Source organism: Vipera berus (genome assembly GCF_964194415.1).
Source record: "Vipera berus genome assembly, chromosome: 6".
Lineage (NCBI taxonomy): Eukaryota > Metazoa > Chordata > Lepidosauria > Squamata > Viperidae > Vipera > Vipera berus.
This window is the reverse complement of record NC_138208.1, coordinates 82,154,576-82,170,468: the sequence shown is the minus strand read 5'-3', so window position 1 is coordinate 82,170,468 and position 15,893 is coordinate 82,154,576. Positions and strand designations below refer to the sequence as shown.

Here is a 15,893-nt window from a genome sequence, read left to right as displayed (position 1 = left end):
GTGCCTCATTTTGACTGCAATCCTAACTTCCTGTCCCTTTGTGAACCAAGAAAAAGTTGATCATTTCAGGCAGTGTACACATAAAAACTGGACCCATTAAACCCATGTTAACAACACTTAATTGCCCTGTTCACATATCATGCTGTGCTCCACTGAATAAACCATGTTCTGGCTTAATGTGACAGTCAGCTTTACACAACATGTTAAGAAAATGGCAACAGCATACTTACCATGTTTAACTTAGTTTTGCATACTGGGCAAAGGTAAGCTAAAAAGCAGACTTTGTCTTCTTCTTCCATGTCTAGATCAGACTTTAAACTGCCAGAATGAAGCCACTTTCCTGGCTTTGTCGTTGGCCAAAAAATAAGTCATTATTGCTACAGATAGTCTTTGACTTACAACAGCTAGTTTAATGATTGTTCAGAGTTACAATGGCACTTAAAGCACCCTTTGAGTGGTTCAGCAGTATGGATGGATTTCCAGAAAACATTGCAGACTGCAGGAATCATTTGTGCTTCAGTTTGAGATGCAGACAACACAGACTCCTCCCCAACAGCCTGTGCCTGTCTCCAACAGTGAAGGGAAACAAGGCAGACAACATCCTGCAGCCAAGAAGGCTCCCCACCCATTTGTATCCTGCAGGTGACCCAGAAGTCACAGGTAAACCTCCAAATGGCCTCAACGACTCTCTGAAAGAATGCAAATGACCAGCTCTCTGCAAGGAGTATACCGTATTTTTCGGACCATAAGACGCACCTGACCATAAGACGCACCCAGTTTTTAGAGCAGGAAAACAAGAAAAAAAATATTCTGAACCAAATAGTACCGGTATACTAGGAAGGAAGGAGGGGAGAGAAAGAGAGAAGGAAGGAAGGAAGGAGGGAGGGAGGAAGGAAGGAAGGGAGAAAGAAAGAAAGAAAGAAAGAAAGAAAGAAAGAAAGAAAGAAAGAAAGAAAGAAAGAAAGAAAGAAAGAAAGAAAGAAAGAAAGAAAGAAAGAAAAAGAAAAAGAAAGGAGAGAGAGAAGGAAGGAAGGAAGGAAGGAAGGAAGGAAGGAAGGAAGGAAGGAAGGAAGGAAGGAAGGAAGAAGGAAAAGGAAGAAAGAAAGGAGGGAGGATGGAGGGAGCAAGGGAGTGAGAGAGAAGGAAGGAAGGAAGGGAGAAGGAAGGAAGAGAGAAGGAAGGAAGAAAGAGAAGGAAGGAAGAAAGAAAGGAGGGAGGGAGGGAGGAAGAAAGAGAGAGAGAAAGAAAGAAAGGTAGGTACCGGTAGTTTCTTTTCCCTGAATAGGTTTTCTAAGATGCCGAAGCAATTTCAAACAATTAGCAGTATTATCTTGCAAATGGGAAATCACTTCCAATAAACTTCGCAGAGAAACCTGCAGGGACAACTCCTCACGGCTTTGCCTATGAGGTTTAGTTTAGCAAAAACTTTCTTTAGCAGCCAGGTAAAAGAAAGAAAATGTGCGCGCGCAGGGAGGGGGAGGCAGTCAGAAGGCATGGCAGGCACGTCCGTATTTCCTCCCCTGCCGACCAATCACAGGGGCGGTGCGGAGAATTCCACGTCTTCATTCAATCACGTCTCTCCAATGGAGCTGATGGACTGCGCTGACTGAACGGGAGACAAGTGTTTTCGCTTACCTTCGGACCATAAGACGCACCTCGTTTTTCCACCCACTTTTGGGAGGGGAAAAGTGCGTCTTATGGTCCGAAAAATACGGTAAATCCTTCCATTCCACACCATCCAGTCAGAGCTGAAGAAGCTTCTTGGATGAGAAGCGAAACGTCTTCAAAGAAAAACAAGAAGAGTCCAGTTGCCTCTTGAAAAAAAACAAACACCTCTGGGATAAAAGCCAGAAAAGGGAAAAGTCGCAAAAAAGGGGATCACATGACCACAGGACAATGCAGCTGTCATAAATAAATCAATTCATGCCAGTTGCCAGGCATATAAATTTTGATCCCATGACCGTGGGGATGCTGCAGTGATCCCATGGGTGAGAAGTGGTCATAAGTCACTTTTTTGCAGTGCCGTTGTAACTTCAAACAGTCATTAAATGAATAGTTGCAAGCCGAGAACTACCGGCCCTCTCTTTCAGCCCAGCCTACCTCACAGCGCTGTTGTTGTGGGGTGACAAGGAGAGAACAAGGCTATACATGACCTGCTTTGACACTTGAACGAAGGACAGGCTACAGTTCAAATCAAATGAAGAAATAAATAGTGAGACACACATTCAAAGATTGGGGAAGTTCAACACAAATGTTTGTTCATGCATACTTTAACATGATTTAATTAATCATTTGCAGATGGAGGCGTCATTCGGACAAGACAGATGCATTTTCCTAAGTTGGGGCATTGGTAATTGAAATGCAAGAGACAGAAGCATGAGAGCTGCATATGGCCATTAATTTTCAACCCGTCATGAAATAAAAACTTCAAAGGCAAAAGACAGTGTTCTACATTTTTGCAACCATCATCACTCTATCAGTAAGTAAACTACAGCAGCAACTTTTGCAATGCTATTTGACTTTTTCTGAATGTTTGCTTGTTTAATTAATTTATTTTTTTTACAAAGCAAAATGACAAATTAAAAACCATCCAAAATGCTCAAGTGATTTAAAATGTCTTATTTCTCTTGATACACCAACTGGACAATATAATTTAAAAATTGAATAATTATGAAGTTAATGTTACATAATTTTAATATTCCTTCCTTCCTTCCTTCCTTCCTTCCTTCCTTCCTTCCTTCCTTCCTTCCTTCCTTCCTTCCTTCCTTTCTTTCTTTCTTTCTTTCTTTCTTTCTTTCTTTCTTTCTTTCTTTCTTTCTTTCTTTCTTTCTTTCTTTCTTTCTTTTTCTTCTAGGTGTTCCTTTGTGGTTTTTTAAAAGTTACTTTGTAATTAAGTTGTAATTTGTTTTTAATTTTATTTTATTCTCAAGAGTTTTAAAAACTTTTTCCCTATTGGTTTCTTTTTCTCCTTAGATAGGTTAATGGGGGACTTTTTTTGCTTTTACTCAAATAAGCTAGTCGTATTTCCTTTTATACAGTTAAATGTAGGTGTACAGTTACATAGTTTTTATATAATACTGCAAATTCATAAGCAACGTCTTTTCAAAAATGTCTTCCGTAAATGCTTTTTAAAACCTAGCTTCAGAATAAGGAATAATAGAAGACTGTATGTATTATTTTAAGCTGATGCTTGTATTCTGTCTTCCAACTTCTCAAAAATTCTCTTTGTTACAAAAAAGATTTATTGGTTTTCTACCTTAGTGGGCTTGAGAATTCCTTTAAAATTTCTCTCGGTAATGTTTTTGAATTTCATTTATGGTGGAAATGCAACTTTTTCTACTGTCTATGGAGATTTTCAATTATCCAGGTCATGGTTCTCCCAAAGGTGCTTTAGAATAAATAATAATAATAATAATAATAATAATAATAATAATAATAATAATAATAATAATAATAATAATGATGATGATGATGATGATGATGATGATGATGATGATGATGATGATGATGATGATGATGATGGAAGGGACCTTGGAGGTCATCTAGTCCAACCCCCTGCTCAGGCAGGAAACCCTATACCATTTTGGACAAATGGCTGTCCAGTCTCTTCTTAAAAACTTCCAGTGTTGGAGCATTCACAGCTTCTGGAGGCAGGTTGTTCCACTGGTTAATTGTTCTAACTGTCAGGAAGTTTCTCCTTAGTTCTAGGTTGCTTCTCTCCTTGATTAGTTTCCATCCATTGCTTCTTGTCCTGCCTTCCGGGGCTTTGGAAAATAGCTTGACTCCCTCCTCTTTGTGGCAGCTCCTGAGATATTGGAAGACTGCTATCATGCCACCTCTAGTCCTTCTCTTTATTAAACTGGACATACCCAATTCCAGCAACCGTTCCCTATATGTTTTAGCCTGCAGTCCCCTAATCATCTTTGTTGCTCTTCTCTGTACCCTTTCTAGAGTCTCAACATCTTTTTTACATTGTGGTGACCAAAACTGGATGCAGTATTCCAAGTGTGCCCTTACCAAGGCATTGTAAAGTGGTATTAATACTTCACGTGATCTTGATTCTATCCCTCTGTTAATGCAGCCTAGCACTGTGTTGGCTTTTTTGGCAGCTGCAGCACACGGCTGGCTCCTATTTAAGTGATTGTCCACTAGGACTCTGAGATCCCCCTCACAGTTACTACTATTGAGCAAGGTACCACCTATACTATACCTGTACATTTGAGACAACTCCTGCTCTCCTTTTCTATTGTATATCCTTCCTTTAGTTTGAAGCCTCTCCAAGCTGCCCAACATTATCCAGGAAGCTTCACAGGAAGATTTTTCTCCTGGTGATTGGTTTTGGGGTGAGGGAGACATACAAGGCTACAGGGAAGATTGTGCATTGAAAGACCACTTCATGAAACAGCAGGGCTGAACAAATCTCGAAAGGGATCTTGCCTCCAGTGAATCTGGTTTGCCCAAGATTTCTGGAACTGAAACGAAATGTTTGTGGTGCTTGCTTTGAAGCCTTCCTTGTAAATCTAATACAGGTAGTCCTCGTTTAGCAACTGCCTCATTCAGTGATCCTTCACAGTTAGGAGAGTGATGAAAAAAGTATCTTTATGACCAATCCTTACATTTATGACCTTTGCAGGCCTGGAAAGCAGACAAAGCTGAAATAAGATCATAAGCACAGATGTGGCTTCAGGTAGCGACTGTTTCACTTAACAACCAATTTGCTGCTCCCAGTTGTGACTGCTAAACGAGGACTCCCTGTAAGCCAGAGAAAGCTCAGGTGCATAGGAGTCAACCGCAGATGATTTGAAATCAGGCAGTGTCTTCTGAGGACTAAATAAATGAGTAACATGCAGAAGTCTTTCCCAACTAGTGGAATTGCCAAATGAAGCAAGGGTGAGGCAGAGCATTCTAGAAAGATGGGAGTGACGGATGTAAAAAAAAGGAGTGGGGCTTTGATTGCATGACTGTGGCCGACACCTTGAATTCTTGGACCCTCCATCCTGAAGACTCCTTTGCAAGGAGGCAAACTGTTTCATCTGGCTGCTAGAGGAGGCCAATTTTGTTGCCTCTGGGGTGTTCCCAGTGGTTAATCTACAGGTAGTCCTTCACTTAACCAGAATTGGGACTCGCTGCTAAGCGAGGCAGTTGTTTGAAGTGACTCGTTTTATGACCATGTTATGAGCTTTTTGCCACAGCTGTTCAGCAAATCACTGCAAAGCCCATGACCGTTGGGTGGACTTGCCCCTTTGACTTGGACTCTGCTCGTCGGATGCCAGCTGAGGAAGTCACAAAAGGGGATCCCAGGGCCCAGGTTGCCGAAATCATTGTAGATACATGCTGGTGGCCAAGTGCCCCAATTTTGATCATGTGACCACGGAGTTTCTGCGGTGGTTGTAAGTGTGAAGACCTGTCATACGTCACTCTTTTTTCCCAGGACCTTTGTGACTTTGGATGGTGGCTAAATGAAGGGCTGTATGTAACTCAAAGGCTGCCTGCAGCTTCTTGAAAGTGCTCAGTTAAAAAAAAAAACAAGCCCCACCCCTTTGAGTCATGTGTGTGACATCATTCTACAGGTAGGAAAAGGGCAATGCTGCTGTCATGGTTCCAACAGATGCAATTCTCCAAAGAACCTCGAGGCATTGTTTACCTTAAGGAGTCTTTAATCAAAGGAGCATAGCTTCCGCACATACATGGTCAAGCCGAAATCTGGATTTCCCCTCCACTAAGCACACAGTATCAAAGCGCAGTTCCTCCCTCTAATTAATCGTCATAAATCACATTCTCCAATTAGTTTGAATTGTCAGCTTTCCCTCCTGTCGAACAACCTGCCAAATTCTTATCTTCTCTTATTTCAAAACAGCCTTGAGAGACGTTCTTCCTATTCCCCCCAGTATCAACGAATTCTCACTCTTAATAGTAACGCACAAGTTAATTTAATTTAATTTAATTTAATTTATTAATATTTCTATACCGCCCTTCTCCCGAAGGACTCAGGGCAGTGTACAGGGCAAGAATAAAACACAGAGTTACAAAAATTAAAAGGTAATTAAATACATGCCCATAAAAACAGTTGGTACATTAATAAAAACCCCAATAAAATGATAGTAAAAACCCCACCAATCCCCCCTCAGGTCAGGCCGGCTTGTTCGAACAGGTATGTTTTCAGATCGCGGCGAAAGGAGCGAAGATCGGGCGCCGTCCGGAGCTCAAACGGTAACTGGTTCCATAGCTCCGGGGCGCCCACAGAGAAAGATCTCCCCCTGGGGGCCACCAATCTACATTCTCTGACCGGTGGCACCCTGAGGAGACCCTCTCTGTGGGAACGCACAGGGTGGAGGGAAGTTGACGCCGGCAGCAGGTGTTCCCTAAGGTACTCCGGACCCCTGCCATGTAGGGCTTTAAACACCATTACTAGTACCTTGAATCTCACCCGGAAGACAACTGGCAACCAATGCAGCTCACGGAGCAGAGGTGTGACATGGGAGTATCGGGAAACTCCCAACACAACTCTCGCGGCTGCATTCTGTGCCAGTTGGAGCTTCCGGGTGGTCCTCAAGGGCAGCCCCATGTAGAGAGCGTTGCAGTAGTCTAGTCGAGAGGTCACGAGCGCGTGAGTGACCGTGCATAGATCACCCCGGCTTAGATAGGGCCGCAACTGGCGCACCAGGCAAACCTGGGTGAAAGCCCCCCTAGTCACAGCTCCTATGTGGTCTTCCAGGGTGAGCCGTGAATCTAGGAGGACTCCCAAGTTGCGAGCCCTATCTACGGGGGGGTAATAATTCGCCCCCCATAGCGAGAGGTGGAATGTCCGAATAAACCTGGGATGAAGGTATGCAAAGCCACTCGGTCTTGTCGGGGTTGAGTTGAAGTCTGTTCCTCCCCATCCAGACCCGAACTGCCTCCAGGCAACGGGACATCACGGTGAGGGCATCACTGGGGTGGTTTGGGGTCGAAAAGAAAAGCTGGGTATCATCAGCATACTGATGATACCCAACTCCAAAACCACGAATGATCTCACCCAGCGGTTTCATATAGATGTTGAACAGGAGAGGCGAGAGGACCGACCCCTGAGGAACTCCACAAATGAGAGACCTCGCGGTCGACCTCTGCCCTCCTGCCAACACCGACTGCGAGCGTCCCTGGAGATAGGAGGAGAACCACTGTAAAACCGTGCCTCCCACTCCCAATCCCCTGAGGCGCCGCAGCAAGATACCATGGTCGATGGTATCGAAAGCCGCTGAGAGGTCTAATAGGACCAGAACAGAGGAATGCCCCCTGTCCAGAGCCCTCCAGAGATCATTCACCAGCGCGACCAATGCCGTCTCCGTGCTGTACCCGGGCCTGAAACCCGATTGGTACGGGTCTAGATAATCCGCTTCATCCAGGACCAGAGGGAGCTGATGTGCCACCACACTCTCAACAACCTTCGCAAGAAAGCGAAGGTTGGAGACAGGACGAAAGTTGTTCAATACAGCTGGGTCCAAGGCAGGCTTCTTGAGGAGAGGCCTCACCACCGCCTCTTTCAAGACGGCGGGGAAGCTGCCCTCACTCAAAGAAGTCGATATAACTGCCTGGAACCAGCTGCGTGTCCTCTCCCGGGCTGCATAGACCAGACAGGAAGGGCACGGGTCCAATAAACATGTGGTGGTGCTCAGCCTCCCCATGATCCTGTCCACTTCCTCCGGAGTCACAGAATCAAACTCCTCCCAGGTGATATCGACAAGACCGCCCGTGTCCTGCTCAACAGACTCTGCCCAGTCAGAGTCCAGACCGGTCAGAATCCGAGCGATTTTGTCCGACAGATGCTGGTTAAACTCCTCGGCACGACCCTGCAAGGGTTCCTCCCTCACCTCCTGATTCAGGAGGGAGAGAGTCACCCTAAACAGGGCGGCCGGGCGATTATCTGCGGACGCGATAAGGGTAGCGAAGTGGTTAGACCTCGCCTCCCTTATCGCAGCGAGATAAGACCTAGTATAGGTTCTTAGTCGCAATCGGTCAGATTCGGATCGGCTGGATCTCCAACCGCTCTCTAGGCCCCGTCTCCAACACTTCATCTCCCAGAGCTCCGCGGAGAACCATGGAGCTCGACGGGATCTGCACCGGGTCAGGGGCCGCAGGGGTACAACTCGGTCAAGAGCCTTAAAGAAGCAAAGCTGCCTCTCCACATGTTGTCAAAGCAAGCACATCTGATGGTTGCAGCGTTGACAGCTGCTTTAGTCAGACCGACTCTTTGCCACCTGCCCTCTCAGAGGCAGCACTGGAGAACTCCTTCCTTTCTCTTAGGAATGGATGTGAATGGGTTAGAGAAGTAGAGAAAGATGACGGAGCAAACCGCCATAATGGATTGCAGGGTTATTTATAATGGGCATCACAGGTCTAGAGTATTTCTTGGCTAGAGGGCTGCAAATCTAACTCTGGATAAATGGATTCCCAATGAAGGATGGTATTCCCAGAAAACCTACGGACAGGAAATAGCCTTCCATTCCAAACAATCTGGATTTCAAATTCAGATCAGCGGTACCTGCGAGCTGGGCCTCTGCATATATCTGTGCCATCTTGTATTCTGTTAGTTGTTGATGCACAAAAGGACAAACATCAAGGACAACAGGAGGCGACATGGGCACCATTTCTACCTCCCAAGCCTATACAAAGCAATTTGGAGATGACCCGTGACTCTGCTCACTTCAGCACACCTTGAAGACGCCATGGAGAATGGCATGGACCAGTTCTTTTTTGCTCTCTAGCTGGCCACAGGAAGATGCAAAAAAGGCCATCCAGGCAGCTGGGCAACTCTAAATCCCGAAGCAACAAAAATATCTTCACTCCCCATGCAAGGCAAGCCATGATAGTTACTGGTTCTTCCCCCTGTAGCCTACATTTTCGGTATATGACAGGGGTAGGCAACCTCGGCTCTTTTATGACTCATGGACTTCAACTCCCAGAATTCCTCAGTCAGCATGGCTGACTCAGGAATTCTGGGAGTTGAAGTCCATGAGTCATAAAAGAGCCGAGGTTGCCTACCCCTGGTATATGAGAACATTTGCTTAATAATTGGGAAGGAGGAGCTTGAGAGGTTGCTATGAGGGGAGGCTTCTGGGCTGCTGATTTGCCATTCTTCTTTTAAAGCCTATCGTGAGAACAAAATGTTAACATGCCTACATTTTTGCAACCAGCTGCTTTCCTAATAGTTACAGTTACTAATGTGGTGCCAGGAAGGGAAGGATACATTAGAAACCAACCGATAGACAGACATTAAAGATTTGGATGTGGAAATTCTGCGGAACAAGGATTCAGGAGAAAGTAAAAGCTGTCTTGAAGTGCATAAGATACAACAGCATTTAAACAGAAATAAAGTAACTTTATTCCCCCCCCCTGCTGCCGCCACCTCCAGCCATTGATTGGATAGGTCTGGAGCTGCTTGCAAGCTGCTTGAGCGCCCTCTAGTCCCTGGACCAGGCAAATGAAAGGAAATGTAATACATAACTATTTCAGTGCCTCTTGCGCATTTTGGCTGGATGCTGTGGGAACTGTAATCTAAAAGGTGCTGGGTTAATCTACTGAAAGGGTTTGTCTTTCACGGAGGAAAACAAATAGCACCAGAATTTGCAGAGACAAGGCTGATCACACCCTCTTCGATAAAAACAGAGGCTGCCGGTTCCGATTCTTGCCACAATGGCGTCAAATGACCTTGGTGGAGCAGTGGGCTAATGCCTTCTTAAGTAACACCAGCTTCCTGCAATTAGTGCAGGTTCTCATCCCACCAGGCTCAAGGTTGACTCAGCCTTCCATCCTTCCGAGGTAGGTAAAATGAGGACCCAGATTGTTGGGGGCAATAAGCTGACTTTGTAATAATGCCGCTTGGGGAGGGGGCAAAAGCCCTAATAAGCAGGCATATACATAGAATGAAGGCTATTGCTAAGCACATTGGTTTGTGCTTAAATTGTAAGCCGCCCTGAGTCTTCGGAGAAGGGCGGGATATAAATGGGATAAAAAAAAATGAAAGGAAATGTAGTACATAACTATTTCAGTGCCTCTTGCGCATTTTGGCTGGATGCTGTGGGAACTGTAATCTAAAAGGTGCTGGGTTAATCTACTGAAAGGGTTTGTCTTTCACGGAGGAAAACAAATAGCACCAGAATTTGCAGAGACAAGGCTGATCACGCCCTCTTCGATAAAAAGAGAGGCTGCCGGTTCCGATTCTTGCCGCAATGGTGTCAAATATTCTGTGCGGATTTCCTTTTCCCCTGGATCTTGAGCACTTGATCTTTGGAAAGACCCTTTAATCTTTCTAGGATTTTACTATCCTTGTGGGGAATAGATATTTATCTATTTACCATCTTTTTATCTATTTCCTGCCTTCATTCTTATTATAAAGAGCTCAAGCCAGTGAACATATCCAACACAACGTCCTCCTCCTATTTTCCCCAGAACAACAACTGTGTGAGGTGGGCTGGGCTGAGAAAGAGGGTCTGGCCCAAAGTTCACCCAGCCAACTTTCATGCCTAAAGCAGGGCTAGAACTCGCAGTCTCTTGGTGATTGGCTCAAAGTCACCCAATCAGTTTTCATGCCAAAGGCGGGACTAGAATTCACAGTCTCCTGATGATTGGCCCAAGATTGCCCAACCAGCTTTTGTGGCTAAGGTGGGACATCTCCCCCCCCCCAAAAAAAAGAGATTCCAAAATATTACTCTTTGGTGTTTCTTATGTCTTTGAATCAAGGGGAAGTGCTATAAAACTCCAAAAGGAAGATGAGAGCTGATATTGGCAATTGTTTTGGCCTCTAATGAATCAGCTGCTATTTCTTTATCTGGTAGATTAAAAATAAAAAAAAGTGCAACGAGTTCTAGCAACAAATAACTCTAACAAAGAACAAAGTCACCGAACAGCCAGTTCTAAAGACCTGTCATGCCCCACTTTTCAAAGATCTATTGCATTTTTAAGTTGCTCACATTTTATTCTAAATGAATAATTAGATTAAAAGGCACATCCTGTAGATGTCTACTGAATGTGCAAGTAAAGATTGTAATCTTACATCCATAGCACCCTAGCTGATCAGAGCTGATTTTGGAAGCTTAGTAGCTTTGAGCACCTGTGGAATTCCAGGTTATAGGCTAGATTGGGAAGTTGGACAAACATTTCCGAAGGCAGAAAACTGGGAAGCCATTTCCATATTATTGCCAAGAAAACTACCTAGATGCATACATGAAATCACCGGGAACCAAGTCCAGCTTAATGGAGAACTTTTACTTGTAATGTAGTTAGGGATGCATCCTAAGAGACCGCATACAACTGGGATCTGTATCTCAAAATCCCCTATGAGCAACACATATTTTTCAGAGTCTTTTCTTTTGCTCTTAGTGAACAGGAGAGTAAGTCTTCAGGGGTTAATGGCAATGTTCTTGCCAGACATGAAGGTAATAAAAGACCTGGTGGATTAAAATTGTTTGGGGATTAGAGATTCAGTCCTTAACAGAGAAGGAGGAGAAGAAGAAAGAGAAGAAGGAGGAGAAGGAGGAGAAGGAAAAGAGGAGGAGAAAGAGAAGACGGAGGAGGAGAAGGTGAAGGAGAAAGCAGCACAAATATTACATACTGTATAATCTACATATAATCTAATTTTGGTCCAAAATGGAAACTGACATCAAGACAAATGACAACATCAAGGTGGGTGATATTCCAGCTAATTGACTAAGCCCAGTTTGTTGTGTGAATGTGCCAAAAGGACATTCCAGCACAGTTATGCAGTATGTCTGTGTCTTAGATCCGTTTGTTATTCAGGTTATTCTTTTGGCTCAAGTCAAAGACCTACTGTAGAGCAAAACAAGGGTTTCATAGACAAACAAAAATGTACTTTCCAAGGCTGTTCTCTTCGCTCTCGTTTTCCTTACTGCTGAAAAGTTTTTGTTCAATACGCCAGTCCTGCTTTTTTTCCAGAAGAAATTCCCAAAGTGTATAAAATTTGGGAAGCAGAGCCTCTGATTTGCCTCGAACAGAATCTCCAAGGTATGGCTACGATAGAGGTAGGTCCGTCGTATTCAAGGGAGGAAAGAGGGAAGAAGGTCTTCTAATTATTTTGAGGGGAGTAAATCCATCCGGTAAAAATATTAAAAATGAATACTTACTCAGGCATTTTGAAGGAGGAAGAGAAATGCCGTTTATCAAGCATAAAGCCAGAAACTGAAGTTAGTTTAATTTAAAAAAAAAAGAATCAAAAAGTTAATACGCTTGGTCTTAGGGTAACTTGCAGGCAGGGAAATACATGCTGTCAAATCCCAGATTACAGCATATTCGTTTTTTTCATGGGCTTTCTTTGAATGAATGGGCCAAGTATTTAAAACAATACTACTGTAGGCTGCCACAATTTCACAAGCAGAAATTGTGGGGGGAGGAGGAACCTGCTACTGTTTAATAAATGTGCTATGATGTGTTTTCAAATTGCTTAGTGGACAAGGAAGATTTATGTACAAATGGGCATGGATTCAATTGCAGCTCTGGTGAATTAGATGATGTCCAATTTGAGGAGAATTCTATAAATCTTCCTCTGAATGATTTTTGCCAGGATTGTTTTTATTCAGCAGTGGTGGGAATTAACTGCTTGATTTTTTTTCCTGTTTTTACGCTGCCCTGAGCCTGGATAAATCCTAAATAAATACATAGCTTGATTCACTGATTTGATGCACGGATTTGTGCATTGTATCCTTTCTTTCATTCAAGAAGTGTTCGTAGCAATCTCTCTTCTTATTTTCTGCCGCAACAGCTGTCCTGGGAGGTTGGCTGGGCTGAGAAAACAAGTCTAAAGGGAATTCCATGGGGTGGTGGACTTGAACCCAGGTTCAAGCAGTGAAGGAGTGGGAGAAGGAGGAAGGCAGAGCGCACACTGCTGGACAATGTCATTGACAAACAGAGATGGGGGATAGATTCGTTTTTCCAGTGTTATGATCCAGGTGCAGCCTTTGAGGTTTTCTCCGTAGGAGTAAATGGTTACTGCTTGTATATTAGAAAGAAAGAAGAAGTTGCTACTCCAGATGGGACCATTTACCTAGTCTTTTGCCAATAAACGTACCCATTCAATCCCACTTCTTTCTTTGCCTGATTTGCACTGTTATAACTCTGATCGTGCCCAAAGGTATCGAGTATTTGAATTAAGTTCATACAAGGAGGATCTACAACAAAATTTTGCAGTGCAGGATATGTCCAGGATATCCTATTTTACTCTGACTTACTGTTTTCGGTTGATTTGCACTTTAAGAGATTTTATTTATTTATTTATTTATTTTTGGGACTTATATGCCGCCCTATCTCCCGAAGGACTCAGGGCGGCTAACAACAATACAAAACAACAATACAAAAATTAAAAAAGAATTAAATAACAGCCCCAAAATAAATTAACTACACAGTTAAAAATTAAAACTTATTTAAAAACCCATCTCCAGGATACTGTCACCTTAATGTGATTATTGAGTTTAGCCCTTGGCTTGCAACCATTTGTTTAGTGACTGAAGTTACAATGTCACTGAAAAAAAAGTGGCTTAAGAACACTCCTCACATTTATGACGATTGCAGCATCTCCACAGTCAACGTGATCAAAATTTGGGCATAGGCAACCAGCAGATATTTACGACAGTCACAGTGTCCCGGGGTCATGCGATAGCTATTTGCGACCTTCCCAGCTGGCTTCAGAAAAGAGAAGTCAATGGGGGAGGCTGGACTTGCTTAACAACCGTGTGATTCACTTAACAGCTGCAGTGATTCCATTAACAATTGTGGCCAAAAATAAAAGGGGTTGCAGAATTGCGCACAACCCACTTTGTAATCATTTTGCTTAGCACTGTAAATCTTGGCCCCCAGCTGCAAACATAAGTTAAGCTATTTGGGATCACTCCGATCCCCAACAATTGGAGAGTGGGATTTCCACATATTTCCCCATCCACATATTAACCAGGCTTAACCTTACTTGGTTTCCAATATTCCAATTTATTGCCACCCGCTGAGTCATTCTTTCTATAGGGACAGTTTAGTCCTTCACTTATTACGGTTTGTTTCGTGGCCTTCGAAGTTACAATGGCACTGAAAAAGGTGAACTTACGATTGCTTTTCACCCTTACGACCGTTGCAGCCTCCCCCTCGGTCACGTGTTCAAAATTCAGATGCTTGGCAACTGACTCATATGTTTGGGGGTTGCAGTGTTTGGGGATCAGGTGATCACCTTTTGCAACCTTCTGACAAGCAAAGTCCATGGGGAAACCAGGTTTCCTTAAGGTTGTAAAATGGGGCACAACTCACTTAAGAACTGTCTCGCTTAGCAACAGAAATTGTGGGCCTACTTGTGATTGTGAGTCGAGGACTACTTAAGAACTTGGAGAAGAATGATTGAAGGATGTGCTAATCCTCAAAAAGCGTAACTTCCTGACTCCATATTACTTGTGTTCCTTTCCACTAGATGCAGGGGTAGGCAACCTTGGCTCTTCTATGACTTGTGGACTTCAATTCCCAGAATTCCTGAGCCAGCTATGCTGGGAGTTGAAGTCCACAAGTCATAAAAGAGCCAAGGTTGCCTACCCCTGCACTATAGCGAGATTAGAAAATGCTTCCCTTCCACAAGATTGGACTGGATTTTATGGCACATAGTAAGGCTGGGTCAGGTGTCGTGTAGAACTTCCATGATTCCTGATCTCTTGGTCATAGCCTTGTGCCTTAGCAATTAGGAGTTGTTTTTTGTACAAAAGAAATGGAGAGTAATTCCTTTGTGCCTATCGCTAAGGTCCTTTCATCATCCAGAAAGGTTGTGTCCGACCCATCGCGACCCCATGGACAACGTTCCTCCAGGCCTTCCTGTCCTCTACCATCTTCTGGAGTCCATTTAAGCTCATGCCTACTGCTTCAATGACTCCATCCAGCCACCTCATTCTCTGTCGTCCCCTTCCTCTCTTGCCCTCAACCTTTCCCAGCATGAGGCTCTTCTCCAGTGAGTCCTTCCTTCTCATTAGGTGGCCAAAGTATTTGAGTTTTAGCTTCAGGATCTGGCCTTCTAAAGAGCACTCAGGGCTGATCTCCTCTAGGACTGACCGGTTTGAACGCCTTGCAGTCCAAGGGACTCGCAGGAGTCTTCTCCAGCACCATAGTTCAAAGGCCTCAATTCTTTGGCGCTCAGCCTTTCTTATGGTCCATCTTTCACTGCCATACATTGCAACTGGGAAGACCATAGCCTTGACTATACGCACTTTTGTTGGCAGGGTGATGTCTCTGCTTTTTAGTGTGCTGTCTAGATTTGCCATGGCTTTCCTCCCCAGGAGCAAGCGTCTTTTAATTTCTTGGCTGCAGTCCCCATCTGCGGTGATCTTGGAGCCCAGGAAAATAAAATCTGTCACTACCTCCATTTCTTCCCCATCCATTTGCCAGGAATTGAGAGGGCCAGATGCCATGATCTTCGTTTTCTTAATGTTGAGTTTCAAGCCCACTTTTGCACTCTCCTTCTTCACCCGCATCCAGAAAGGTACTGATCACTTTTTACCTCTTCCTGTATGGAATACAGCACAGTGGATGGATGGAAAAATCAGAAGAGCTGAAAAGGACGGGAGTATCTAATTTCCTTTACAATATAGATCACTCAAAGAAGTAGTGCAAAACTGGAATACGTGGAGAGACCTGGCCCATAGACTCACCAAGAGTTAGACACGACTCATCATCATCATGATCAGATTATAGATCATAGAATAATAGGGTTGGAAGGGACCTTGGAGGTCTTCTAGTCCAACCAACTGCTCGAGTAGGAGACCCCATATCATTCCAGACAAATGACTGTCCAATCTCTTCTTGAAAACTTCCAGTGATGGAGCACTCACAACTTCTGGGGGCAAGCTGTTCCGCTGGTTAATTGCAGTCACTGTCAGAAAATGTCA

At 44.0% G+C, this 15,893-nt stretch overlaps 1 protein-coding gene across 1 annotated transcript in view; it reads left to right on the top strand.

The window, feature by feature from the left end:
• Positions 1-11,622: 11,622 nt before the first annotated feature.
• LOC308670400 (solute carrier organic anion transporter family member 1A2-like) overlaps positions 11,623-15,893 on the top strand; it is a gene marked incomplete at both ends in the record, with an annotated part of 30,826 nt that continues 26,555 nt past the window's right edge. Inside the window, one exon of the mRNA XM_081331899.1 lies at positions 11,623-11,658. Within this exon, the coding sequence (XP_081188025.1) occupies positions 11,623-11,658 (36 nt within the window). The remainder of the gene's footprint in view (positions 11,659-15,893) is intronic.